General features: G+C 38.1%; 1 protein-coding gene across 1 annotated transcript; it reads left to right on the top strand.

Moving 5' to 3' along the window:
* The first annotated feature begins 400 nt into the window (after positions 1–400).
* On the top strand, positions 401–26843 carry LOC764294 (arrestin domain-containing protein 3). The gene is made up of 9 exons (XM_030976574.1): positions 401–1266; positions 6095–6203; positions 7724–7802; positions 12594–12741; positions 15837–15939; positions 18108–18364; positions 20331–20508; positions 21349–21503; positions 25605–26843. Exons 1-9 carry the CDS (start codon positions 1117–1119, stop codon positions 25668–25670), a joined length of 1245 nt encoding a protein of 414 aa, XP_030832434.1. The 5' UTR covers positions 401–1116; the 3' UTR covers positions 25671–26843.

Below are 26843 nucleotides of genomic sequence, written 5' to 3'. Positions count from 1 at the left end.
AGGACAACCAAATGATTTATTTTGTTTTGGCCTTAGGGTTAGGTTTAGGGTTAGGTTTAGAGTTGGGGTTAGGGTTAGGAAAAAATGACAAAAAATGACCGTTTTTGCAGCTGGGCTGAGTTGTCTTTGGTCTGAGTTATCGAATTCGGTAATAGCATGGACCTACTAAGTGGCAATAGGGAAACATCCTTTCACATCCAGCATGCTGCCTGTAAAGTAAATGCGTTTTAGTTCACGGGATTCTCTTAAGTTGTATTTATCTAATGATAAACACACTTTTCATCAAATTTAGACCTCTTTGAAATAGTCTAGTTGAAGAGATTCTTGGGTTGCTGAGTCTCAGTGGCTCAATGTATTTCATGCAAGACGCCATCTAGCGTTAGATATTTTATCCTTTTAACATCCTCAAAATCTTAATCAGCTGGGAGTGGAAGAGAAGAAAGGACGCTCAGATCTGAACCTGATTTTGATTGGATTTGATATTTAACCGCCTGATTATCATTTAAGTAGTCATTTGCAGATTGGAGCAGAGTCAAAACCTGTTGTTTTTGACGAGATTCAATTTTGTTTGGCACAGCTGAGCCATCATCATCCCACAAAGCAACATCTCTTTTTGACATTAGCATCAACAACGAACAGTCTCACTGAACTGTGTGTCTCTGTGCATCTGATCCGAAGACGAACCTTCGAAACTCTACAATCTCGCACATCACCACAGCACAGTGAGCTCTATTGATCACTGTCACTAGCATAATGAGAAACTGTTCCATGTAAAACCAAAACTAACTGCTTAGCTCACCTGTATTAGTGGATCCAAGGACATGAATAACTATTGAATAACTTCATGTATATTTGAGGGCTTTTGCCTTTGACTCAAGTCTGAGTTGGAAGCGAACAGCAGAGCTGTGATGCTGAATCATAATAGAAATGCACATGAATTGATTTTTAGACGGTATTTGAATGGCATTGTCAAGACATTGTTTGATGAATTGTAGACTAGGCCTAGGTACTACTACCAGTTCCCTAGCAAGCAGATTCAACGATAAGTGCTTAGATCTATTACAAATTAGTTCCAGGACTTGTGGGCTCGCATATACCTCTGCGTGATTATGCAAAATGGTGAAGCTAAAGGATTTTCACATTGTATTAGACAACAACAAGAATGTGTATACAGCTGGAGATTTTGTCTCAGGACATGTTGCTGTGGACCTCCGAGGGGACATGAAAATGCGAGGTATCCGTATTTACATGCGTGGACTGGCCAAGGTAAATTAATTTTCTTACAGTTGGACAAAAAATTTCCCTGGAGCCGTGTTGAACTTACGGAGCCCCGGAAGTGACATGGAGAAATTTTTTTTTTCTCGTTTTCCTGAGATAAATTCTCGTTTTCCTGAGATAATTTTTCGTTTTCCTGAGATAAATTCTCGTTTCCTGAGATAATTTTTCGTTTTCCTGAGATAATTCCCGTTTTCCTGAGATAAATTCTCGTTTTCCTGAGATAATATTTCGTTTTCCTGAGATAAATTCTCGTTTTCCTGAGATAATATTTCGTTTTCCTGAGATAATTCCCGTTTTCCTGAGATAAATTCTCGTTTTCCTGAGATAATTTTTCGTTTTCCTGAGATAAATTCTCGTTTTCCTGAGATAATATTTCGTTTTCCTGAGATAATTCCCGTTTTCCTGAGATAAATTCTCGTTTTCCTGAGATAATTGTTCGTTTTCCTGAGATAAATTCTCGTTTTCCTGAGATAATATTTCGTTTTCCTGAGATAATTCCCGTTTTCCTGAGATAAATTCTCGTTTTCCTGAGATAATATTTCGTTTTCCTGAGATAAATTCTCGTTTTCCTGAGATAATATTTCGTTTTCCTGAGATAAATTCTCGTTTCCTGAGATAATATTTCGTTTTCCTGAGATAATTTCCGTTGTAAAATGAACAGTTAAAACGAATTGAAAAAATACAATTTTCTTCTAATTTTATAACGTTTTGGCATCTGAATGCCCCCCCCCCCCCTGAGTACGATGTCATATATATTTACTGTAAATTGCGAGCGAGCGAAGAGCGCAATTAACAAATAAAAGACACTAGTCTTACTCGTACAAATTTAGGTACAATACCAATTTGGATGATAAATCTATCTTGATTCAAGAACACTTTATTAACAGACTGCCCGATTACAATAGGGGACAGCCCACGAGGCCGACGGCCGTCAGCCTAGGGCCTAAATCCAGTTTTAGGGGGGTATTCAGCAGGCGCGGATCCAGGATTTCTTAGGGGGGGGGTCCAAATTTGAAATTTTGCGAGCCAAATGTTGGTACGTAATGGTGACCAACAGTGACGTAATGCGGGGGGGGGGGGGGGGGTCGGTGCAGGGAGGGGCGATTTTCCCCCTCCCTCCTCCGCGAAACGCGGAAGCTTTGACGTTTCATTAAATTATTAGAGAAAAAAGATGATTCGTTGTACCGTTTTCGAAAATAATTCTCGTCTGAATTTAGTTTTCCCCCTCCCGCGCGAAGCGCGGAAAATTTTACAATTTATTAAATTATTAGAGAAAGAAGACGATTCGTTGTCGAGTTCTCGACTCTTTATCCTCGTCTGAATTTAGGTTCCCCCCTCCCGTGCGAAGCGCGGAAAATTTTACGATTTATTAAATTATTAGAGAAAGAAGACGATTCGTTGTCGAGTTCTCGACTCTTTATCCTCGTCTGAATTTAGGTTCCCCCCTCCCGTGCGAAGCGCGGAAGCTTTTACGATTTATTAAATTATTAGAGAAAGGAGACGATTCGTTGTCGAGTTCTCGACTCTTAATCCTCGTCTGAATTTAGGTTCCCCCCTCCCGTGCGAAGCGCGGAAGCTTTTAAATTTTCTTAAATCATTAGAGAAAGAAGACGATTCGTTGTACCGTTTTCGAAAATAATCCTCGTCTGAATTTAGATTCTCCCCCAACCCCCTCCTCCCGCGCGAAGCGCGGACGCTTTTACGTTTCATTAAATCATTAGAGAAAATAGACGATTCGTTGTACCGTTCTCGAAAATAATCCTCATCGGAATTTAGTTCCCCCTCCATCCCGCGCGAAGCGCGGAAGCTTTTACCTTTCATTAAATCATTAAAGATTCGTATTACCGTTCTCGCCTCTGAATCCTCGTCTGAATTCAGGTTCCCCCCTCCCGCGCGAAGCGCGGAAGCTTTGACGTTTCATAAGATTATGAGAGAAAGAAGACGATCGTTGTACCGTTCTCGATTCTTAATCCTTGTCTGAATTCAGTCCCCCCCCCCCTCCCCTCCTGCGCGAAGCTTTGACGTTTCATTATATTATTAGAGAAAGAAGACGATGCGTTGTATCGTTCTCTATACTCTTAATCCTTGTCTGAATCAGGGGCCGTCTTAGGGCCCCTGGGGGGGGGGTCGAGGCGGCGGAGCCGGCCCCGGAAGCTCAGGGGTTTTAGGCGTTTAATTAAGGTCAGATGAACATTTTTTTGTTTACCTTATTATTTTGTGAGACTGGCACGTCACTATTTGGCGTGGGGTCCAGGGGGCGGAGCCCAAAATATCAGGGGTTTTAGGCATTAAATTACCGTCAGATGAGCATCCAAGGGCCCGCCGTAGGGCCCTAGGTGAAATCCAGGGGGCAGAGCCCTGGAAGCTTAGGGGTTTTAGGCATTAATCACGGTCAGATGAGCATATTTTGATGCCTCATTATTTTTCAACACTGGCAGTTAACTATTCTTTCTTTCTTGCTCTCATTCTATTTTATTTCTCTTTAATATACTTTTTCAAAAAAGTAGGGGGGGGGGGGCTCGGGGCTCCCGATCCCCGCCGTACCTCGGGCCCTGACAAGTAGGAATCAACTAAAAAGTGAGGAAAAATCTCGGAAATTATGTCATTTCAGCATTATTTGTAATCCACCGTTGTGGAATTAGAAATAAACCACGTTTGAATTTGATTTCCCCCAAGTCCCCCCTATCAGTACGCCAGTATCTCCTCTTTTCCTTTTTCTTTTTTTTCTTCCTTCTCTCTTATTTTTTTGATTGGGGGGGGGGGGGGGTCAACAGCCTGGGAGGCAAGGCCCTTTCGCCTTCCCCAATCTCCTTCTTCCCCCTTTTCTTTTCTTCTTCCTCTTCTTTCTTTCCCTTTTTCTCTTCTTTCTCTTTCCCTTCTTTTCCTTTCTTCTCTCTCTCTTTTTTTTTTTTTTTTGCGGGGGGGGGGGAGGGCCAAGGCCCGCTCGCCCCCCCCTGGATCCGCGCCTGGTATTCAGTTATTCACATTCATTATGCAACATGTATTGGTCGGGAATTATCTCAGGAAAACGAAATATTATCTCAGGAAAACGAGAATTTATCTCAGGAAAACGAAAAATTATCTCAGGAAAACGAGAATTTATCTCAGGAAAACGGGAATTATCTCAGGAAAACGAAATATTATCTCAGGAAAACGAAAATTTATCTCAGGAAAACGAAAAATTATCTCAGGAAAACGAGAATTTATCTCAGGAAAACGGGAATTATCTCAGGAAAACGAAATATTATCTCAGGAAAACGAAAAATTATCTCAGGAAAACGAGAATTTATCTCAGGAAAACGAGAATTTATCTCAGGAAAACGGGAATTATCTCAGGAAAACGAAAAATTATCTCAGGAAAACGAGAATTTATCTCAGGAAAACGAAATATTATCTCAGGAAAACGAGAATTTATCTCAGGAAAACGGGAATTATCTCAGGAAAACGGGAATTATCTCAGGAAAACGAAATATTATCTCAGGAAAACGAGAATTTATCTCAGGAAAACGAAAAATTATCTCAGGAAAACGAGAATTTATCTCAGGAAAACGGGAATTATCTCAGGAAAACGAAAAATTATCTCAGGAAAACGAGAATTTATCTCAGGAAAACGAGAATTTATCTCAGGAAAACGGGAATTATCTCAGGAAAACGAAAAATTATCTCAGGAAAACGAGAATTTATCTCAGGAAAACGAAAAATTATCTCAGGAAAACGAGAATTTATCTCAGGAAAACGAGAAAAAAAAAAAATTTCTCCATGTCACTTCCGGGGCTCCGTATGAACTGGATCTCTGCTCTGTTGAGATTTTTTTTAAAATGTGATAATAATGAAATATGATATTGATATCACCTAGCCTTAATAAGCACCCCTAGATACACCTGCGTGAAGAGGGAGGTAAACAAAACCTAAAATGCATTTGTAATCACCCCAATCCATCCCGGCTTCCCGCACCCGACGGACTCTCCTTTCTTCTCATCGTACAAAGCGCTTTGAAATCAGTATAGTACGATAATACTCTGTAAAGAGGTCTGTACTCAAAAGGAAGAAGAGGAAGAAGAAATCGATCAAGAATTCAACTAAAATTAAGAAATGTTGATATGAGAGTGATAGTGACTTACTGTACATATCTTATTGATGATAATTAATAAAGGTGCGATTGACAATATAGTTCCACTAACCTTTTACATGAATTTGTCATACAAGATCCGGCTAAAATGCAAATAAATGCGGTGAACCCCAAAAATGAGAATTGTTTGCTTTGCCAATTTGATACTTTAGCATGCACGCCTTTTTACACTAATCACTATTCTCAGTTCATTGTTTCGATGTACTCTGATGAGTGCAAGATGAAAGGTATTCACTACTTTCTTCCATTATTTGTCTCGTACTGTTACCTAATGCCGTTAAACTTTTTCCTCTTGCAGTTAACATATTTCGTAAAACGAAAAAGTATATCGAGGCGACAGGTTACCTACATGTATTTATCATTTCCAAAAGAGTTTATAAAAATAACGAATATGATGCGGTAGGCCCACAAGATTATATTTATGTAGGCAAAACCATGATTTGATTTAATATTTTCATTTGTATCTTAGAGTAGGGGGAAACCCCGGTGTAGTGGTCCACCTGCACACACCCCAGTATAGTACGATAATACTCTGTAAAGAGGTATGTACTCAAAATGGAAGAAGAAGAAGAAGATAATATCGTTACCATGAGATCTCCCCAAAATCTTCCTCCTTCAAATACCTATAGAATTTCTCTCTTTCTTATCCCCCCCCCCCCCATCTTTTATTGTCTATCCCTTTTTCAGGTACATTGGAGTGAGTCTAGAGGTGGCGGTCACCAAACGGGATCATACACCAAGTATTATGATGCCGAGGAGGAGTACTTTTATATGAAACAAGTCTTGTTTGGAAAAGGTAAGTTTACAGTCATAATGGCCCCTTGAGAAAAAAATGTTAAAAATAAACTTGAGTTCTGGTTAAAAAAAAAGAAGAATTCTCACAGAATCAAACGAAACTTACACTGAATGTTCAAGATTACAAATATATGTCATTTGCCAAACAATTTTGATAGAAAATGTATACTGGCTAAGTAATGAGCATAGAAAGATAAGAAGCTTCAAGGTAAGTAGGGCCGACACCATTTGTATTGTCCCATAAACATCTTTCTGTGTACAGTGCTTGTTTCTTTACGAAGACTCGGCCAAATTTATTATGATTTTGATGACTCCAGAACCTTGCAGTACACACCAATACTTACATGCTACATGATCCACGTTTTCTGATCCATTCCAAACCTTTTCTTTCACAATGTAATTGCATGACCAGAATTATCTTTAAGCATCATGTATCAAAACCCCATTCATTAAAGGAGGACCAGTTGTTTCTCTAGTCTGCAAAATTTATCTTGATACAGGAACAGAATGAATAAAATTGATAAAATTGATTCGTCATTATATGAAAAGGTCGAATGGATTTGTTATTAATTCATAATCTTCAAATCTTCATTGATTTTGATCAAAAACATTAGTCAATCTTAGTTTTGTAAAGATCGTTGTCATGTACTGAGGAGAAGTAAAATTTACTCTGATATTTTTTACAGGAGATGTAATGATTTCCTCTTTTGGGTTCCTAAAGAGCGCATCTCATTAAGGTTGCTAAGGGAGATGTAATGAACTCATCTAGGGTGGTTGCTAAGGATAGACTTAATTAATGAACTCAATTCAATCCATTCACTCATTAAAACCACATAAAATACAAATACAAGTAAAAAATACAAATATATAAAATTACAAACATCCCAACGATAAATAAAAGTAGAGTTTGGTTTTAAAATGAGTTGTGACAAATGAAAGGTTAAAAATCTTGTAGATTTTTTCCCCTACATTTTCTTTCTGGACTTTGAAGGCAATTAATCAGGTGCTAGGGTTTCCAATACAGATGAGAGGAAGCCCTCTAGTCGGTTGCTAAGGGAGATAATACTGGTAGTCATCTTTTTGCTCTCTTCTGAAAGGCATCGTTTAACAATGTTAAATCTGAGATGCATGGCCCTACAGCCTACGTGTTATCAGTGTCTGTGATATGGAGTAGTATTGAAGCCCTATAAAAATTGCGCTTCAAAATGATCATGAAGTGCCTCAAAAAAAGTTTGAGTGAACCGTTTTACCATACTCATTTTCCCCAATAGACTGTAGTGTTATGAAAACCGTTAGGAAAACTCAAAATTCGATTTCGATTTCAATCATACAGTGTAAATATCTTGATAATCAGACAGGCGATCGGCTTGTTCAAGTCATGGGGTTTCTGACTGTCCTAAAGGTTTATAATAATCATTGCAGCATGAGCTAAATCCAGGATTTTGTTTCAGAATCTGAGACAAAGTTTATGGAGGTGATATAACTACATGTACAATTTTTTTGTTTTGCTTCCCTGTGTAGATGAAGATGAAGGTGGGAGTAATCCCATTCTGAGAGCAGGCCATCATGAACTGAGATTTAGCTTTCAAATCCCATATGGGTAAGTACATGTGAACCGACAACAAGGTTCTTAAAGGCAGGGTATTTTACTGACATCCAGAGCCATTTATACACAGAGTTTGGCCAACTTGGTTTCACTGGGTCGCAACATGGCACATATTCTTTTGTTTTGTGCTTGCCCAACGAAGCAGTAGTCGCCATATTGTGTCCAACTCAAACCGGGTTGGCCAAACTCTTGTGTATAGATGGTTCTGCCGACATCCATGGCTACCACTTCTGTAATGTATTCTCAATTGCGTCATCTTTCGGTGAAGGGTTACATGGAGCAACTTCTGGTTCCTGTACTCAAGCATTATCATCAAGTAGGCTTTTCAGTCAGTAATGCATTGTGGGACATAGCTGTCAACACATCGGGACATCGTGAGCACTAGATGACAGCACATAAATCTGAAGAAGTGTCAGTAGAACACCCTGCCTTTAAACATACTATACATGGGAAAATACAAGTTATTTAGTCCCATATTTAGCAGACCACATCTCATATTTATCTGATCATTGTAGTAGTATATATTGTAAATACATGTAACCCTACTAGATACTTGATACTTTCCAAGCTATACTGGGATGGGATGTGTTGTGACAGCAGGTGAAGGTGTAGACAACAAAAGGGTGTACAATTTCTTTATACAGTAAAACAGTGACGTGCACGGTGCAAGTAAAACAATCATGCTGCTATATCGTGGATCAAATGGAATATGAATGGATCAGATGGAATATGAAGTGAAAGTGACACAATTGTTGTCAATATGGACCCTGTATTGCATAATACCTAGGATTTGCCCTTATGGACAATTGTATGTACAATTGTACATGTACCTCCAACACTTCAGCTGAACCTGGGGGGTGTTTCACAAAGACTAAGATCAACTTTAAGTTGGATTTAACTATGGCAGGCCGTTCATGCCACTGGTTGCTCTCATCATTTGTCTCTCAATTGTGATCTTTAGAAACCCCAATTTTCTTCAATAATGAACTATCAAAAAAGGTAAATTTTGTAGATTTGTGACCACGATTTGTACGTCCCTTGAGAAACCAATGCCAGGAATGGTTAGAGGAACTAGTAGCATGAACGGCCTGCCATAGTAAAGCCCAACTTAAAGTCGATCTTAGTCTTTATGAAACACTCCCCAGGTCGTAGCAATTGGTTATTACAACGTTCTGTTCAGTATTTTGCAATTTTAAGGGTCCTGCATATAGAGTAAAACCTACGGTATAGAGGCTCGTTCAGGTATGGTGATGCAAAACTGCAGCAGATTTTTGTTAAAGATGACATGAGTGTAATTTGCCTCACATTTCTGTATCTTATTACACAGAGCTCAGTAAATTTGTTCAAGTCCTTTGTTATGCGCGGTTGCCATTCATTTACACATAAAAGATCCGCTGTAACTTTTTGCAGTGGTTTACTGTGCCGTAACTGAACAAGCCTTTAATGATCCTACCCCAATCCGATATTCAAGGAGATTTAAAATGGAGATAGGAACATACATTCACACATGATTAAGGTTAATACACTTTTATTGTGACAATATTACATGCATTCCTCAGTTACACTGCCTAACCGACACTACACTGACTGATTTTGGGCCATTGGGGTCAACACAATTAATTTGTTTGGTGTGTAGTCGTCGTGATGTCTGTCTCGTTCGTGTGACTGAGTTTTTTATGTCTCAATTAAAGTGCATTCATTGCATCCTATATGTTGATGGCTAAATGTACACACATGTACATGCATTAATACGTGTGCATTGCCTTGTTAGGTATCCAATGGTATGTGCTGCTCAATTTAAAATTGTACCAATCACCAAGCTTTTGACGTAAAGGTTGCTACAGTATGTTGCTATACGATATTCAGAATCCAAGTTTCAAGTATTACTTCTACAAACAGTTATAATTTAGATACATTCTCAGTGAACAGTACAACGTCTTGTTGAGTGTCGTGGTCGAGTGGTTTAAGGCGCTTGACTGGAGATACGAAGGTCGAGGGTTCGAATCCCGACACGGCACTAATATCCTTTGGCAAGATATTAACCTGCACTTGCTACTCTCCACCCAGGTGTTAAATGGGTACCCGGTGGGATGCGAAAGTTCAGTGGTTGGAGGAGCAAGTGTGCACTTGTAAAATGGCGACTGGCTGGAATGCTATCCAGGGAGTGAAAAATGTGCATACATTGTGTGCGGGTAAGCCTGAATCCAATGACCGGGGTAATAATATATATCTGTTAAGCGCTTAGGCACATCGTTGGATCGATGTATTGAGCGCTATATAAACACAGAATATTATTACAGTAGTTGTAGTAGTAGACTAGATAACACATGTGTAAGCACTCGCATAGAAAAGGTATCGCACGGAAACCAAGCCAGACTGAATTGAATTCTGCGAATCCAATACCACATGTGGTTAACAGTGTGGTGACTTAACCATGAGACTGATGAGACCACAACACCTCTACACCATTGCAATGCTAATACATGCATGGAAGTAAAGAATAACAAAATTGTTTATGCTTGTTTGTAAATTCTGAAGTCAGTTGATGGTGAATACTACTGGTATGCATAAGCTCTCTGCCAATAATTTGATTAGGATTCAATCAAACATTTTATAAACTGGTACCTGCATTTAATAAGTACAAAACTGAACGGAAACTAGCATATTTTAGTTCAAAAATTAAACAAAGATAATATTAGAAAAAAACTAAAGGGGGGGGGGGTGGAGGGGAACACACAATATTGAATGTAGATTGCAGGAGAGAATGACATGATCATTATCTGTGCCATTTCATTATTTTTTTTTTGGTACGGCATACATGTACCCTAATTCTTTCAAACATAACCTGAAGCAATAATTAACATTATTGATGCTGGGTGTATGGATTTTTATGACACGCTTATAGCAATATTGCTTATAAATATTGTTATTCATGGAATTTTAAGCTACAATGTACATGTCCTATTTAGTACATTCTTGAAGTACTAGTAACTTTTTTTTTCATGTGTTAGTAGTAAACCATCAAGGACGTGCCCCTATTTTATTTGTTTTTTCTTCATGGGGTCTGTATGCATGGGTCCTCTGTTTAAATTTGAAAATCTCTAGGGCCTTTTTGCCCTTTAAATATCTGCCAGGCTCTGACACTCATGGCACTGTACACGTATAACCCTGGTTGTAGCCGAGCTGCCAAAGTAACTAGCGCTCAAGCATATCAGGTACCCATTGACACCTGGGTGGAGAGTGGCAAATGTAGATTAATATCTTGCCAAAGGACATTAGTGCCGCCACGGGACATGAACCCGTACCTTGTGATCTGCAGTCGGGTGACTTATCCACTAGACCACAACTGCTCTACATAGTAAAACTCTCTTGTGCATCAGCGCCTGAGTTCATAGAATTGACTTTATTTTTTTATGCCTCCGCCACCGAAGGTGGTGCCGGAGGCATCATGTTTTCGGGTTGTCCGTCCGTACGTCCGTCCGTCCGTCCGTCCGTCCGTCCGTCCGTCCGTACGTCCGTCCGTCCGTCCGTACGTCCGTCCGTACGTCCGTCCCGTTTGACCGTTATCACAATATCTCAAGAACCATTGAAGATTTAAACTTAAGACTCGGGAATAGTATTTATCACCATAGGAAGACGATCTGATTAGATTTTGGAGAACGTAGGTCAAAGGTCACAGGTCACAGAGGTCAACTTATGAAATTCCTTGTATTGAGTTTGTTAGCGCGATATCTCAAGAATCATTTGAGATTTAAACTTCAAACTTAAGGATAGTATGTATCACCATAGGAAGACGATCTGATTAGATTTTGGAGCACGTATGTCAAAGGTCAAGGGTCACAGAGGTCAACTTATGAAATTCCATACATTGAGATTGTTATCATGATATCTCAAGAACCACTGGAGATTTAAACTTCAAACTTAGTGATAGCGTGTATCACTATAGGAAAACAATCTGATTAGATTTTGGAGCACGTATGTCAAAGGTCAAGGGTCACAGAGGTCAACTTATGAAATTCCATACATTGAGATTGTTATCATGATATCTCAAGAACCACTGGAGATTTAAACTTCAAACTTAGTAATAGTGTGTATCACTATAGGAAAACAATCTTAGCAGATTTTGGAGCACGTAGGTCAAAGGTCAAGGGTCACAGAGGTCAACTTATGAAATTCCATACATTGAGATTTGTTATCATGATATCTCAAGAACCACTGGAGATGTAAAAACTTCAAACTTAATGATAGTGTGTATCACCATAGGAAGACAATCTGATTAGATTTTGGAGCACGTAGGTCAAAGGTCAAAGGCCACAGCGCACATTATGAATGCAAAAACAGCTTGTGATCGCGTTATCTCAAGAACCGATTGATGGATTCATGCCAAAATTAGGTCATGTTTGTTACTTGCAGAGCCAATGAACTGAGTAGATTCTTGGTTCATAAGGTCAAAGGTCAAAGGTCATGGGCCCATTATGTATGCAAAAATAGCTTGTGAACGCATTCTCATTAGAACTGACAGATGGATTACTATTTAACTCAGAACATCTTGCAGAGCCAATGAACTGAGTAGATTTTATGGTCATGAGGTCAAAGATCAAAGGGTCATATATGTATATGAGAAATTGCTTGTAATCACAATATTCTGAGAACCTGTCAATGGATTACCATTGAACGTGAATTCATTTTTTTTTTCTGTTTTGGTTTGTAAAATTGCTCTATAACGGAGGCATCATTTTCGACTGCGCGCAGTCGAATTCCATCTAGTTTTGTCTGTGTTTACAGGAGAGTTGCCACATCGTTTGAAGGAAAGTATGGTAGGATACGATACTGGTTAAAGGCTGAGATTGACAAACCATGGGGCTTTAATAGCAAGACCAAGAGAGCATTCACAGTCATTGATCACATCGATATCAATACACCTCAACTTCTGGTGAGTATTATCGTTCCTGATTGTTTAACAAAGTATGGGCAGAAGTTGGACAGGGTTTCCAGTGTATAAGACACACTTTATTGCCGCCAAAAAAAATTGAAAGTCGGGGGTGCGTCTTATACAAGGTACAATTTTTTTTCTTTTCTTTTTTTTTCTTTCAAGTTTCGATTTATGCCCCTCCACCTGGTAATGTCTCCCAGCTCAGTAATCGGTGTGTTGACTCACCACTCGGAAACTAGAACAACACTCCAATTTGTCTGTCATCTTGTTTTGAAAGTAATCTTTCTAATAGATCTCAATACCGGTACATGTATGTAGTTTACTAGTTTATAATAATAATTCCTTCAATTTTTCTTCTATTACACACGGCGTATCACAAGGTTCTATCCTAGGTCCTCTACTGTTTTTAATTTACATTAATAATCTTACACATTCTTCTAAAAACGACATTGTTAGTGTTACTATTATTTGTGATAAGTTCACAAGCACAAATCTGCGCCTTCAACTGCACCTCGCAGTTAAATGAAAGTCCTTCCCCGCATGGGTTTTTTAACACGGACCTGGCTTGCAGCCGACAAAAAGAAGAAGATTTTCTTTTTCTTTTTCTTGGCCCAAAATATAGGGGTGCGTCTTATACACAGAGATTTATGGTACATGTACATGTACATCTACTATATGCTGAGAATCACATGGAATATGAGTTACCTTTCATTCCAGTCACTGAAATAGTTTTGGATAAAAAAAAAAAGAAAATCACTCAAGTCAGGCAAATATATGGGAGTTTTAACGACCCCAAAGAAAAAAGTAGTCAGTGTTATTGTATCGATGAATGGCTTTAGTGGCTTTTTAGTGCAACTGCTGTGCACTGGTAAACATGTCAACCTGGAAATACATAAAGGACTCTAGGGAGAGGAAATACATGCGAAGAGGAGACTGGATAGGAATAAAGGGGTTCTAGGACAATTATATGTAGGTTGAAATGAAGAGGAATTGGGATTGGGATTAAAAAAAGAAAGAAAATCACTCAAGTCAGGCAAATATGTGGGAGTTTTAACGAATGTATCAATGAATGGCTTTAGTGGCTTTTTAGTGCAACTGCTGTGCACTGGTAAACATGTCAACCTGGAAATACATAAAGGATTCAAGGGAGAGGAAATACATGCGAAGAGGAGACTGGATATGAATAAAGGGGAAATGATGGTCTTGGAATTTTGAAAATCACTTCAGGTAAAAAGTAGGGGAAAATGATATGCTTGGAACACTGTTTAAATCAGTCTCCCGATTTTTTAGATTTTTTCCTGATTTTTTCCTGATTTTTTTCCTGTTTTTAATTTTTTTTTTACCCGATTTTTTCCCTTATTTTCTCTATTCCCTATTATTTCCCAATTTGTCTTACTCAAAAAGGGGGGAATGTTGTTAGATGCCATTTTTTCCCCGAATCCTCTTTTTTTGTTTCACTCAAGGGGGGCGTGGTTGAGGGGGGGGGGAACCTTTTTTATTTTTAGTGCTCACTATCACTGTAAACTGCTTTGTTGATGAATGGATACATGTATAATGTGTATTCCATCATCTCATCATCTCATTAACTCTTTATGCCCTTGTAACTCTCAATAGACAATATTATGATGGGATGCATGTTTAAAGTGAGTTTATAAGATAGTATAAAATGTCTCTACCTGTATACATGAATATATACATGTAGGTAGGAGGAAAATAAATTCTGTTTTAAATTTTTCATAATATTATATACCACTGTGAAGATATTGGAGCGATTTCTATGCAAACAAAGTTTGTTTCATTTTGAGTTTATGATGTAAATGTACATGAAATTAATTAGTTTTCTTTTTCTACTAGCTTCATTTTTTTTTAGCAAGAATATTTGATTTGTTGATTTAGATGTAAACTCTCCTTTCCACTGACCCCTATTAAAGGAGAATTTGGCACGATGTAATTTATTGAAACAAAAAACTTGGCACCTGAATCCTTTACTGAAGAAGGGATACAGTGTATGCTTAATATATTCAAGGCAGTAGAAAACAACCTTCTCAGAAGTCTAGAATGCAAATTGAGATGAACTCAATAATGATTCACCTCTGAGAAGGATTCACTACCATACAACCATCGTGGGTGGGTGGGATTAGGAGAAGCCATCAGTATTCTGCTTTTTGTTTGGAGATGAGCTGAAAACTGCGACATCTATTTCTTTGTTTTTGCAACAACAACAGATTGACATCGCCCATTTTCAGGGAATCTGTTATTTAACTTTGGATTAATTTTCATGAAAATCTTTTGTTGTTGGTAATAATCAAAAAGAAAATTTGGTACATGTACATGCTGTATGTTAATGAGCATCACCTAGTGACATTGAGGGAAAAGATGAAGGATGAAAAATAAAAAATAAAAAAATAAAAGCAATGAGTTCATAAATTTGAGTGCTGACACTATCTAATGATGACCTACAAGTGTATTAAGTTATTGCTATATTCTTAGTTCTTTTATGCAGATAAGCAGATTGAAAGTGATGATGTTATCTCTTCTTGTTGAGAATTTGCAGATACAATCATGGTTTTGGATAACTTAAAGTTAGGTTTCAGTTTTAAATACCAAAGTTGTTAATGCAAAAATTGTAGGGGGGGGGGGGGGAACTCCTCACGCAAAGTGAAGTGCCATGGGGATGCATTTGACTTCAAGGTTTAGCCAGCTTGTTGTATAATGAGCACAATTCCGGTTTGTACATGTCGGTCTTGACACCTCTATTTCTGAGGTGTCAAGGTCATTTTGGTGCTTTGTGAACCCTTGTCTTTGTTATTTATTTATTTAAAACTTTGAGGTCTCATAAATTTAAAGTTTGAAATTACATTGGTGCCATGGAAACATGGGTCATAATTACTCAAGTGAGCTTCTGAGAAAGGAATCCTCAGTTTTGATCAAGAATGAGAAGTATGAATGTGATTAAAAAGTTCTTTGTACATATAAGTTCTAGGTTTTGAATACTTTTATGATTCAATCGATGATGATGATACAACGTTAAAATCTTGCACCTGCATATAAAATGTGAAGTGTAATGTAATTCACTGGTTTCTTTCCTCTTACAGGCTCCACAGACAGGTTTTCAAGAAAAGACTGTATGCTGTGGACTGTGTGTGGCGGGTAATATCAGCATGTCAATCAAGACTGATCGCAAAGGATACTGTCCAGGTAGAACTTTTTTAAAATGTCCTTTTCTTGTTTGTTTGTTTCTTTCAATGGACATGAAATAACAAGTTGGGAATGGTATGTAAAGGCATTGTATAACAATGTAAAATCTGAGATGCATTGCCCTACGTGTTATCAGTGTCTGTGATATGGTGTAATATTGAAGCCCTATAAAAATTGCGCTTCAAAATGATCGTGAAGTGCCTCAAAAAGTAAAAATCTTTGAGTGACTGGTGCTACCATACTCATTTTCCCCAATAGACTGTAGTTCAACCATAAATATCTTGATATTCAGACGGGCGATCGGCATGTAAATGGAATTCCTGACTGAACTAAGTTAGACTGAATTAAAGTTTTATAATTATGATTGCAGCATGAGCTAAATCCAGGATTTTGTTTAGAATCTGAGAAAAAGATACCTAATTCCTTTAATGGTGAAAAGGGTGTATTGACGATGTATTGTAGATGTTATTTTTAGTGTTCAGGAAATCTTTAGATAATGAAGATTATTCTGGATCAGGGCGATTATCCTCAAGATAATGAACAACTAATGAATCCGAGCAGGATTTGGCTGTGGACACTTACATACAGGGCTCAAATTAATTTTTTGTCCACGGGGGCTCTTCCCCCCAAAAAAGAGCTTCCGTGAGCCTTCTCACGGGGGCTCTTTTAGTACTGACGGGGGCTCTTTTTGTATACAAAAATCCATTGAATTGGTACCTATGATACTCCTCAATTATTTGCTATTTCATCATTATCATTTCAATCAGCATTTTCCCTCTTACAAATTTACAAGCTACATAGCTGTTACTGGCCTGTGTATATAATATATACGCATACAACACTGATCTTTATGATATCTTTAACGTGACATATCTTCTTCTCCCCTTGCAAACGAGAAAGAAAACAAGGTCATTAAAAGGGATTAAGCGACAAATAATGATTGTGATTCAAATTGATGCGAATATTTGTTTGAATAAGCACTGCTATTCACCCGAATCTTCTTTGTAAAAACATCTTTTACAAATCTCAGCCATGCTTACTAAGTTGAGACGTTCCATTCAATGTAAAATACTCATTAAAGAATACACTTCTCCTAATCTGAAAGTGATCTTACAACACAGTGGCAGATTTGCATGGCTGAGATTTGTAAAAGTCGTTTTTACAAAGAAGATTCTGGTGAAAAGCATTGCTTATTCAAAAAAAAATCCTTGCATCAATTTGAATCACAATGATTATTTGTCACATGATCCTTTTATTAAATAACCTTGTTTTCTCTTTTGCTTGCGGTATTTGCACTGCAAGCTGAATCGGTAATAACTAGGCCTACTCATAAAACGAGAAATCTTGCACGCTAATCTAAGTTCCATTTCATTGGTTTAAGGTTTAAAAATTGAAACTCAATATTGTGTTAAAGTTATAACAGAAAAGATAATCTTTATTTCATAATTCCACGGGGGCGATTTTTAATTTTGCAATCGCCCCCGTGAGCAACCTGACGGGGGCGATTATGTAGCTCACGGGGGCGAATCGCCCACCGCCCCCGTGTATTTTTAGCGCTGCTTACATATACAAGTACCCACATGACATCTACATCCCTGGGACTTCTTAATAATTCAGCTACTTTCCCTCAGACAACTACGAAAGGGAAAAACAAAAAGGAGTCAATTAGAGTGTGCATATGTAGTTGTCTGGGTGATCTGATGGAGGATGAGGGGGAGGGGGGTGGGAGTTGTGGTCCCAGAAAGAAGCTGTCCTGAGGGCAGGGACCTGTTTCACAAAACCTTTTTCAAAGACAAATTACAAAAATTAGTGACAAATCTGTTGATAAACTTGATAACCAACCAGAAGCAAGGATTTTAGTAGCTTATAACAAAGACTGTCATCTGTCACTGATGACAAGTTTGTGAAACAGAGCCCTGGTGTGTTGAGGCCTTGTGGTAGGTATCCTAGGATCAGTGTTTTGAGGGGCGTTATAGTCAGAATGTCATCATGTTCTCATTCCATGGATTGTATGAAAACTCAAGTAAAAGTAAAAAGTTTATCCAACTCAACCTATAATCTCCACAAAATATGTATTTATGAGAAATAAGAAAGCAAAGATTGTTGGAATACTTAATAAACAAGACAGAAGTGTGTTTCGGCTCATGTCAATTCTTGAATTCTTGCAGGAGAATCCATCGCCATATCAGCTGAGTTTCAGAACGGTTCTGCCCGACGCATCAAACCTCGTGCTACTCTTTACCAGAGGACCACATTCTTTGCCGACGGGAAGTCAAGATCTGTACGTAACGCTGTAGCTGGTCTGCAGGGGAATACCATTCGGGGCAGGAGGACTGAAAACTGGACCAATAAACTCTTGAAAATCCCGCCAATCACACCTACGCTAACAAATTGTGGCATAATAAAGCTGGAGTATTTCCTTACGGTAAGCAGAGTATATAGTACAGTAGCTCGAAACAAAAACCGGTCTTAAACTCGTCAGACTGAAGGCCTTGCGCTGAGCCAAACATAAACTAGAAACAAAAATCTTGACAACCTGTTAACAGACGCCTGGTGGAAAAAAAAAAGTTTTGCAAAAGGTCATCATTAGTTTATTGGACTCCATGGAAGAACAGAGCCATTAGGTTAATGGCTCTGAAATGGACTATCCAACCGTTTTATCATTCTATCATTGTTATATAAGTCTTTGATTTTGTTATATTGTGTTATTGTTTTTTATGATGATTTTCGGAAATAAAACAAACAATTAGTAATCTTTATCTCAGAGGAAATGTACTCATCTGAACATATTTAGGTCTGTCTGGGATATGATAAAAAAACTGTTCAAGTTGAATAAAACTAAACCCTCTACGGCACGGGTGGCCAACCTTTTAAAGCTTGCGGGCCACAGCTAACGCTTGGCATAATTTGGCGGGCCATAGGTAGTCTCCCCCCCCCCCCCAAAAAAAAACACTCATGCAATACGTGTACACACCTGCAATTTTGCAAAAACAAACAAGCATACAACAAAATCATTAAAGAAAAACCTCATTGAAGGCGGTGCATGTAAAGGAAGGGGACTATCCAGTTTACGATTAAGATTCATGAGAAAATTCAATAGGGAGAAAAGGGCTGTAAGTTTCAAGACAAGTATGACATTTCAATCATATTTCTCGATTCACAACATTAATTTTTATATGTACAAACTGAAATTAACACAGCAAGAGTGATGTTAATTCCCGGGGGGGGGGGGGGGAGGGGTACTCACAGTTGGTTTGGACGGGGGTGTGCCGCTCAAGCCTCGAAACCCCTACCCATTATTAGGGGTCATTTTTCTAAAAAAAAAGACCCATTTTCCACAATTTTTCGGGTGTTTTTCGGAAGTTCGAGTGTTTGCATTGCAAACACCCGAAAATTTTGAAAATATCGAAGAAACTGACCCATTTTTAATGGTATTTTTGTTAGAAGTGGGACCCATGTTTAGGGATTTTTTTGTGACAAAGTCACCCATTAGAGCGGCACACCCCCGTATGTCCTAATATGTGAGTACCCCCCCCCCCCCCCGGGTGTTAATGTCTTTAATGTAATGTAATGAGAGGAAATTTGAGAAATTTTGTATCAACCACGTAACGATTCAATATGTTGTGAATGATGGGAACAAATTATGGAAATAGTGATAGCTGTTTGTAAATATTTACCCTATTTCATTGCTGCTATGCGGGCCGCATTTCATTTATGAGCTATTTTTATTATTACTTCTTCAATGCTCCGCGGGTTGGTCACCCGTGCTCTACGGAATAGAATAGACATGTATGGATTCTGGAGCATCTACAAGTACCTGTAATAGCTTGCTTTCTTTCATTGATACAAGTACATCTAGATGAGTTTGACTCCCCGAAAATCTGGCAAATATTTGTGAATTTTAACACCCCCAAAGAAGAGAGTAGTCAGTGTGTTATATTTTGTCAATGTATTAATGAATGGCTTTGGAGGCTTTTTAGTGCAACTACTGTTCACTGGCAATGTGCCAACAAGGAAATAAGTTGAAATGATGATCTTGGAACTTTGAAACTGATATCGTGGGAAAAAGTAGGGGAAAATGATATGCTGGGAACACTGTTGAACTGCTTTATTGACGTTTTCCATAATCTCATCATCTGTTGAGAGCCAGAAGGGCATTAACTCTGTATGCCCTTGTATTACTCTCAACAGACAACAGACAATAGTATTACATTTCCTTCTATTATTAAAATGAGTTGAACCATTCAGATTAAATCATTGAATATTTAGATACAAAGAATGTCATAATAAATATTATTGCCAACCCTACACAGTTCTAATTACCAAATGGAATGTTGTGCCATATGTAGTCGATGACACTAAAGTTGACACCATTTATGATTCCTCCACAGATATGTCTAGATATCACAGGAGCCATGAACCTCTATCTACATCTATCCATTGTGGTTGGAACTGTGCCCCTCAGAGCCCCGCCCTACACCCCCTTTGATGTCTTAGGGGTAGGAAGCAGCGGTATAGAAGTGTCCTATCCCGGTATCTACCCTTCACCACCACTCTCAGAAGGAGAAGGTATGAAAGTTCATTTCTAGATCTCAAATGAATTGTTAATATGTCAGCCAATAGTTATTTTTCTAATGTAATCAAAGTCAGTGCATAAATCTTTCATTCACCTGTTTTAGAATAATTGATTGTCAATTGTCACAATCTTTATAGCTTGCCCTGCCTAACAACACATACTAAATGCAATTTGCATTCTGACCATTGAAATACAATTATTTTAAAGGGTGAATGAAATAATTTGTATTGAGATAGTTCTTAAAGACGTTTACATTTAATTATGTAATTCAAGAAAAAAAAAAGGCTCATTTAATATTAGAATTGCTGTTCTAATTCAGGTCTTCAGGAATACCAAGTCAATGGTCCTAGTTGTCTTCAAAAGATGTATGTTAGTTCAGAATCAACCGCAATTGCTGCAGTTAACCACAAAATTATGATTGCCTGGTTATTATGGGAAGAGTTGTGATTGATCAGCAAAAGTCAGTTTTTTTGGTGGTGGGGAGTAGGCAGAGCAGAGTCATTTCAGAGAGATATCTAAGAATCATTAGAGGGTTCACTTGTTTTGCTCTAATGACATGTACATTTGTGTCTTTTTTCAGGGAATAGAGGGTCATTATTTGAACCATCTTTCCACAGTGTCTAAACTTCTTTAAAAATGTGAGGCTTCAATCTGATTGAGAATTGTTAAAACTTTGTTGATGATAAGTGATAAGTTTATTTAAGTTCGTTCGTTCGTTCGAAAAGCCCATGGTGGCCTTGTTTAAAAAAGTTCCCCCGAATATTATAATTTATATTACAGAGTATATATTACTGAGTATGTGACTAATCAAGTACATGTTTTCTTTCATACAGCACCCCCGAGCTATGCAGAATGTGTGTTTGGAGGAGTGGATATACGAGATGATGAACCAGGAGATGCAGAGATGACTGGGGATCCCATGTTCACTCCTATGTATACATATGTCTCTAACTATGAATTCAGGCAACCACCACCACCTTATTCATTAGTAAGTATCAGATCTCTGACTATGAATTCAGGCAACCACTACCACCTTATTTATTAGTAAGTATCAAATATCTAACCATGAATTCAGGCAACCACCACCACCTTATTCATTAGTAAGTATTCAAATCTCTAACCATGAATTCAGAAAACCAACACCACCTTATTCATTAGTAAGTATCAAATCTCTAAATATGGATTCAGAAAAGCATCACCTTATTCATTAGTAAGTATTCAATCTCTAACTATGATTACTGGCAACCACCCCTACCTTATTCATAAGTAGGTATGTAGTCTCTTACTATAAATTTGGGCAACCAACATCACCTTATCTATTAGTAAGTATCAAATCCCTTACCTATGGTTTCTGGCAACCACAACAACCTTATTCATTGGTGGTCATGTAGTCTCTAACTATGAACTCAGGAAACCATCACCACCTTATGCATTAGTAAGTATCAAACTCCTTAACTATGAATTCTGGCAACCACCACCAGGGCTCAAATTAATTTTTTGTCCACGGGGGCTCTTCCCCCCCCAAAAAAAGAGCTCCCGTGAGCCTTCTCACGGGGGCTCTTTTAGGACTGACGGGGGCTCTTTTTTATACAAATATCCATTGAATTGGTACCTATGATACTCCTCAATTATTTGCTATTTCATCATTATCATTTCAATCAGTATTTTCCCTCTTACAAATTTACAAGCTACATAGCTGTTACTGGCCTGTGTATATAATATATACGCATACAACACTGATCTTTATGATGTCTTTAACGTGATATATCTTCTCCTCCCCTTGCAAACGAGAAAGAAAACAAGGTCATTAAAAGGGATTAAGCAACAAATAATGATTGTGATTCAAATTGATGCAAATATTTGTTTGAATAAGCACTGCTATTCACCCGAATCTTCTTTGTAAAAACAACTTTTACAAATCTCAGCCATGCTTACTGAGTTGAGACGTTCCATTCAATGTAAAATACTCATTAAAGAATACACTTCTCCTAATCTGAAAGTGATCTTACAACACAGTGGCAGATTTGCATGACTGAGATTTACAAAGAAGATTCTGGTGAAAAGCATTGCTTATTCAAAAAAATCCTTGCTTCAATTTGAATCACAATGATTATTTGTCTCATGATCCTTTTATTAAATAACCTTGTTTTCTTTTTTGTTTGCAGGGGGAGAAGAAGCTATGTCACGTTAAGAAATCATAAAGATCAGTTGTATTATGCGTATATGATACCAGAACAAATGTTGAATATCAGAATATCATTTTGGAATACCTCTATACAAATACAAATACATTGTCTTTAGCCCGTATCAGTATTAGTTTGATCCAATATAAAGCTTTTATTCTTTATTTAATTCGGTATAATGCTTTTCCTCAAAAATAGTTTTGTTATTTTTTTAGGGTTGAGACGCTAAGAAATGGTTTCAAATGTACATTACACGAACCCTGCATGAACCATTGCAAAATGATGGTGGTTCTCTCTCTCTCTCACTCTTTATTTTAATCATGCATTATCAACTACATATAAAGCAGCAACCAAAAACTTAGGGTTATCTGAGATAGGTGAAAGTAAGAGTTAAAAAGAAAGTCATGCTAAAACGGCGCTTCACTCCCCCCCCCCCTGAAAAAAATAAAATAGATTAGTACTCCTCCTCTCCAGCATCCCCCCCCCCCCCCCCCCCCGCTTTAATAGCACATTTTCACTTGGCAGCCCAAGGGGGCCAGGGGGGGGGGGTGCGAGGAGGGGGTTAAACCCCTTAACACCCCCCCCCTCCCCCCCCCCCCCCCCCCCCGGTAGATCTGCCCATGTTACCATATCAGTCCATGACATCTTGGTCTTCCTCTTCTTCTCAATAGGGACTTTTAGATTTGCGTGGACGTGGACGTGTGACGTCCTTTTAAGCCCTGACACTGCCTTAAAAGGAGGTCACACATTGCAGTCAACGTTCTCATCGTGCAAATCTAAAAGTCCCTAATATTGATTTACTGGTCGAGGTTCATTATTTGCTGGTCATTTGAAATCACCAGATTTCAGCGGGTTAACGCTTTCACAACGAAAAACTTCTCCATGACCATGTTTCTGTCCTTGCACAATCGCCTCCAGCTCCAGCAGACATGGCGCGGCAGCTTGCATACGTACCGCTACTAACGGCGCAGTAGGCCTATAACCACTGCTGACGGCAGCACTGCAGTTGCGAGCTGAATCGGTAATAATAGGCCTACTCATAAAACGAGAAATCTTGCACGCTAATCTAAGTTCCATTTCATTGGTTTAAGGTTTGAAAATTGAAACTCAATATTGTGTTAAAGTTATAACAGAAAAGATAATCTTTATTTTATAATTCCACGGGGGCGATTTTTAATTTTGCAATCGCCCCCGTGAGCAACCTGACGGGGGCGATTATGTAGCTCATGGGGGCGAATCGCCCACCGCCCCTGTGTATTTTGAGTGCTGACCACCACCCTCTTATAAATAGTAAGTATTGTAATCTCTAACTATGAATTTAGACAACCATCAGCACCTTGTTCATTAGTAAGTATCAAACCCCTTAACTATGAATTCTGGCAACCACCACCCTCTTATAAATAGTAAGTATTGTAATCTCTAACTATGAATTTAGACAACCATCAACACCTTGTTCATTAGTAAGTATCAAACCCCTTAACTATGAATTCTGGCAACCACCACCCTCTTATAAATAGTAAGTATTGTAATCTCTAACTATGAATTTAGACAACCATCAGCACCTTGTTCATTAGTAAGTATCAAACCCCTTAACTATGAATTCTGGCAACCACCCCTACCTTATTCATTGGTAAGTATGTAGTCTCTAACTATGAGTTCTGGCAACCACCGCAACCTTATTCATTAGTAAGTATCAAACCCCTTAACTATGAATTCTGGCAACCACCACCCTCTTATAAATAGTAAGTATTGTAATCTCTAACTATGAATTTAGACAACCATCAGCACCTTGTTCATTAGTAAGTATCAAACCCCTTAACTATGAATTCTGGCAACCACCCCTACCTTATTCATTGGTAAGTATGTAGTCTCTAACTATGAGTTCTGGCAACCACCGCAACCTTATTCATTAGTAAGTATTCAATTTCTTAACTATGAATTTAGGCATTTACCTCAACCTTATTCATTAGTAAGTATTCAATCTCTCAACTAGGAATTTGAGTAACCACCACAACGTTTTCTATTCATAAGTTTTTAATTTCGACTTAACAAAACCACAGCCTTATTCATTAGTAAGTTTTGAATCTCCAAGTCATGGAGACGGCCATTTGCTTTATTGAATGACATCATCAAGGGTGAGGCAAACGGTTTAAAGCGCATCTTAATGCGCATATCAATGTCCTTGCCTTATGAAACTTTGTGCATATCATAGTGCCTTAACTTGTACGGATGGGCACAACTTAGCCGTGCTTTATCACTTTTAGCAATGGTTTATCACATTTTGATGGGAACTTCTTGTCATGTTAGATGTGGTAGGAACGAATGCTGCATGGTGACGTGGTTTCAGTTGACCAATTAGATTGCCTACATTTTTAACCCATTTAGTAAATCTAGTTGTCTACTCTCAACTCTGGACAGCTTGCATAATGATTAGGAATATTCAGTTTCAGCTCAAATTAAAAGCGTGTTGCTATATGTAAATTTTCAGATTATAGTTGGAGACTGAAGGTGATATGACTCAAATTTAAGCAGCTTGCAAAAAAGCTAAAGGATAAGGAAAGTAATCATCGAAATATGGTTTCCTGCTTTCATAGCAGTTTCCTGTACAGGAAATAGTGTCATTTGTTAATATCAAGTCATGAGGAAAAAAATACAATACACACGCTTCAGCATTAAAGTTGAGTAAATACATCATTATAGTAGCAAAATGGCATATCAACATAACTCCTAGAAACAGAAATGGAACTTTCTGATAATATTTTAAGCATTAAAATAAGGATTGTCAATTTTCATCATTTATCACTTTAGATGATAAATCTCTGCCCTTAAACCTGTAGTCTGCGAAAGAAAAAGATAAGATCAACTTTGATGATTTAAAGTCTTATATATTTTGTTTTTTTCTTCAGACGGATCCTAATGGCCATGGCGAAGAGACAACCAGACAGCCGTCACTATGTGAAGGAGTCTCCTAGAGCTGTGCCTGATCAGTGTTTCCGTGGTAACGTCACCTCTATGGCTGTCTAGTAGCTAAACATATATTTGGACCATCTAACCAAGATCAGGCTGTCATAATCTGCCAAAGGTGTACCAAAGGCATATCATCATAACTTTTTCAGGATTATACTAGCTCTCTCTCTGCTTCTGTCTCTTCTCTTGCTTCTAAGTGAAACATTCATCACTCTTGTTTTACCTTCTCCGCTCAGGTATTTGGGAGATTGTAAAAGGCAAGGCTCAACAGCTTAGCACTGGTCAACTGCTTATTCAGCAAATTACCAAATGACATTGAACTCAAAGGATTTGATAAGGATTGTGTAAATGGTGCCGGCATAATAGGAGAATATGAACTAACTTTTTTTTAAGAATAGGAAAATACATGGAGGCTAACAAATTTATTCAATGTTAAACTATATTGTTTCTATCCGACCTTTTGCTTATTGGCAAAAGAGAAGGACTGAGAGATGGAGAGAGAGATTGAGAATCCTTAGATTCTGCATGAGCAGTGCCAGAAGACACTTAAGGTGTATTTTTTCATCCACTACAGAAGAGTACTTTTAAGCAGCATTGGTGAGAAAGTATGGTATCTGGAGACATCGATGTATGTATAATGTCTAGCTTTAGTACCAGTATCTGAATATTGTCATCATGATATGACTAGGTATGAATGAATCAATGTTTTCTTCATGAGACACAAAAGGGACCAACATTTTCATGTACAGTTTTTACAAAAAAATTGCTTGATTTTGGTGTTTGTCTTTTTGACGTTATGTTGTGTCCGTCATCCAGTCTTGATACTTTCACAACAGATTTATGAGCTGATTTCTTCAGGTGCAATGACTACTTGCTTATTCAATCTAGCCTTTAGTTAGTGATGATTGCAACATGATTGCATGATGATTGCATCTTGATAGCTTCATGATTGCATGATGATTGCATCTTGATTGCACCATGAATGTTCACAATAATGTTGACTTGAAGGCTACCCAATCAAAACAATAAAGCACACTTTGCACTGTAAGACCTGACTACGATCCAATTTTTGAAGAATTTGCAATAGTATTTGATATATTCATGTAAAATCTTAAGAATGAAAAGTGATTTATAAGAAGTCTCATGACACTTTTTTTTTTGGGGGGGGGGGATGTCAT

Source organism: Strongylocentrotus purpuratus, unplaced genomic scaffold (assembly GCF_000002235.5).
Source record: "Strongylocentrotus purpuratus isolate Spur 01 unplaced genomic scaffold, Spur_5.0 spur5_scaffold_9, whole genome shotgun sequence".
NCBI classification, from domain to species: Eukaryota; Metazoa; Echinodermata; class Echinoidea; order Camarodonta; family Strongylocentrotidae; genus Strongylocentrotus; species Strongylocentrotus purpuratus.
Note: the sequence above shows the minus strand (reverse complement) of the source record. Positions and strands in the feature narration are given on the sequence as shown.

Excerpts from the sequence above, each read along its gene's own strand:
- LOC764294 (XM_030976574.1), top strand. The coding sequence starts at position 1,117 with ATGGTGAAGCTAAAGGATTTTCACATTGTATTAGACAACAACAAGAAT. Across the intron at positions 1,267-6,094 it reads ACATGCGTGGACTGGCCAAG|GTACATTGGAGTGAGTCTAG; the intron begins GTAAATTAATTT and ends TCCCTTTTTCAG. Across the intron at positions 12,742-15,836 it reads TCAATACACCTCAACTTCTG|GCTCCACAGACAGGTTTTCA; the intron begins GTGAGTATTATC and ends TTCCTCTTACAG.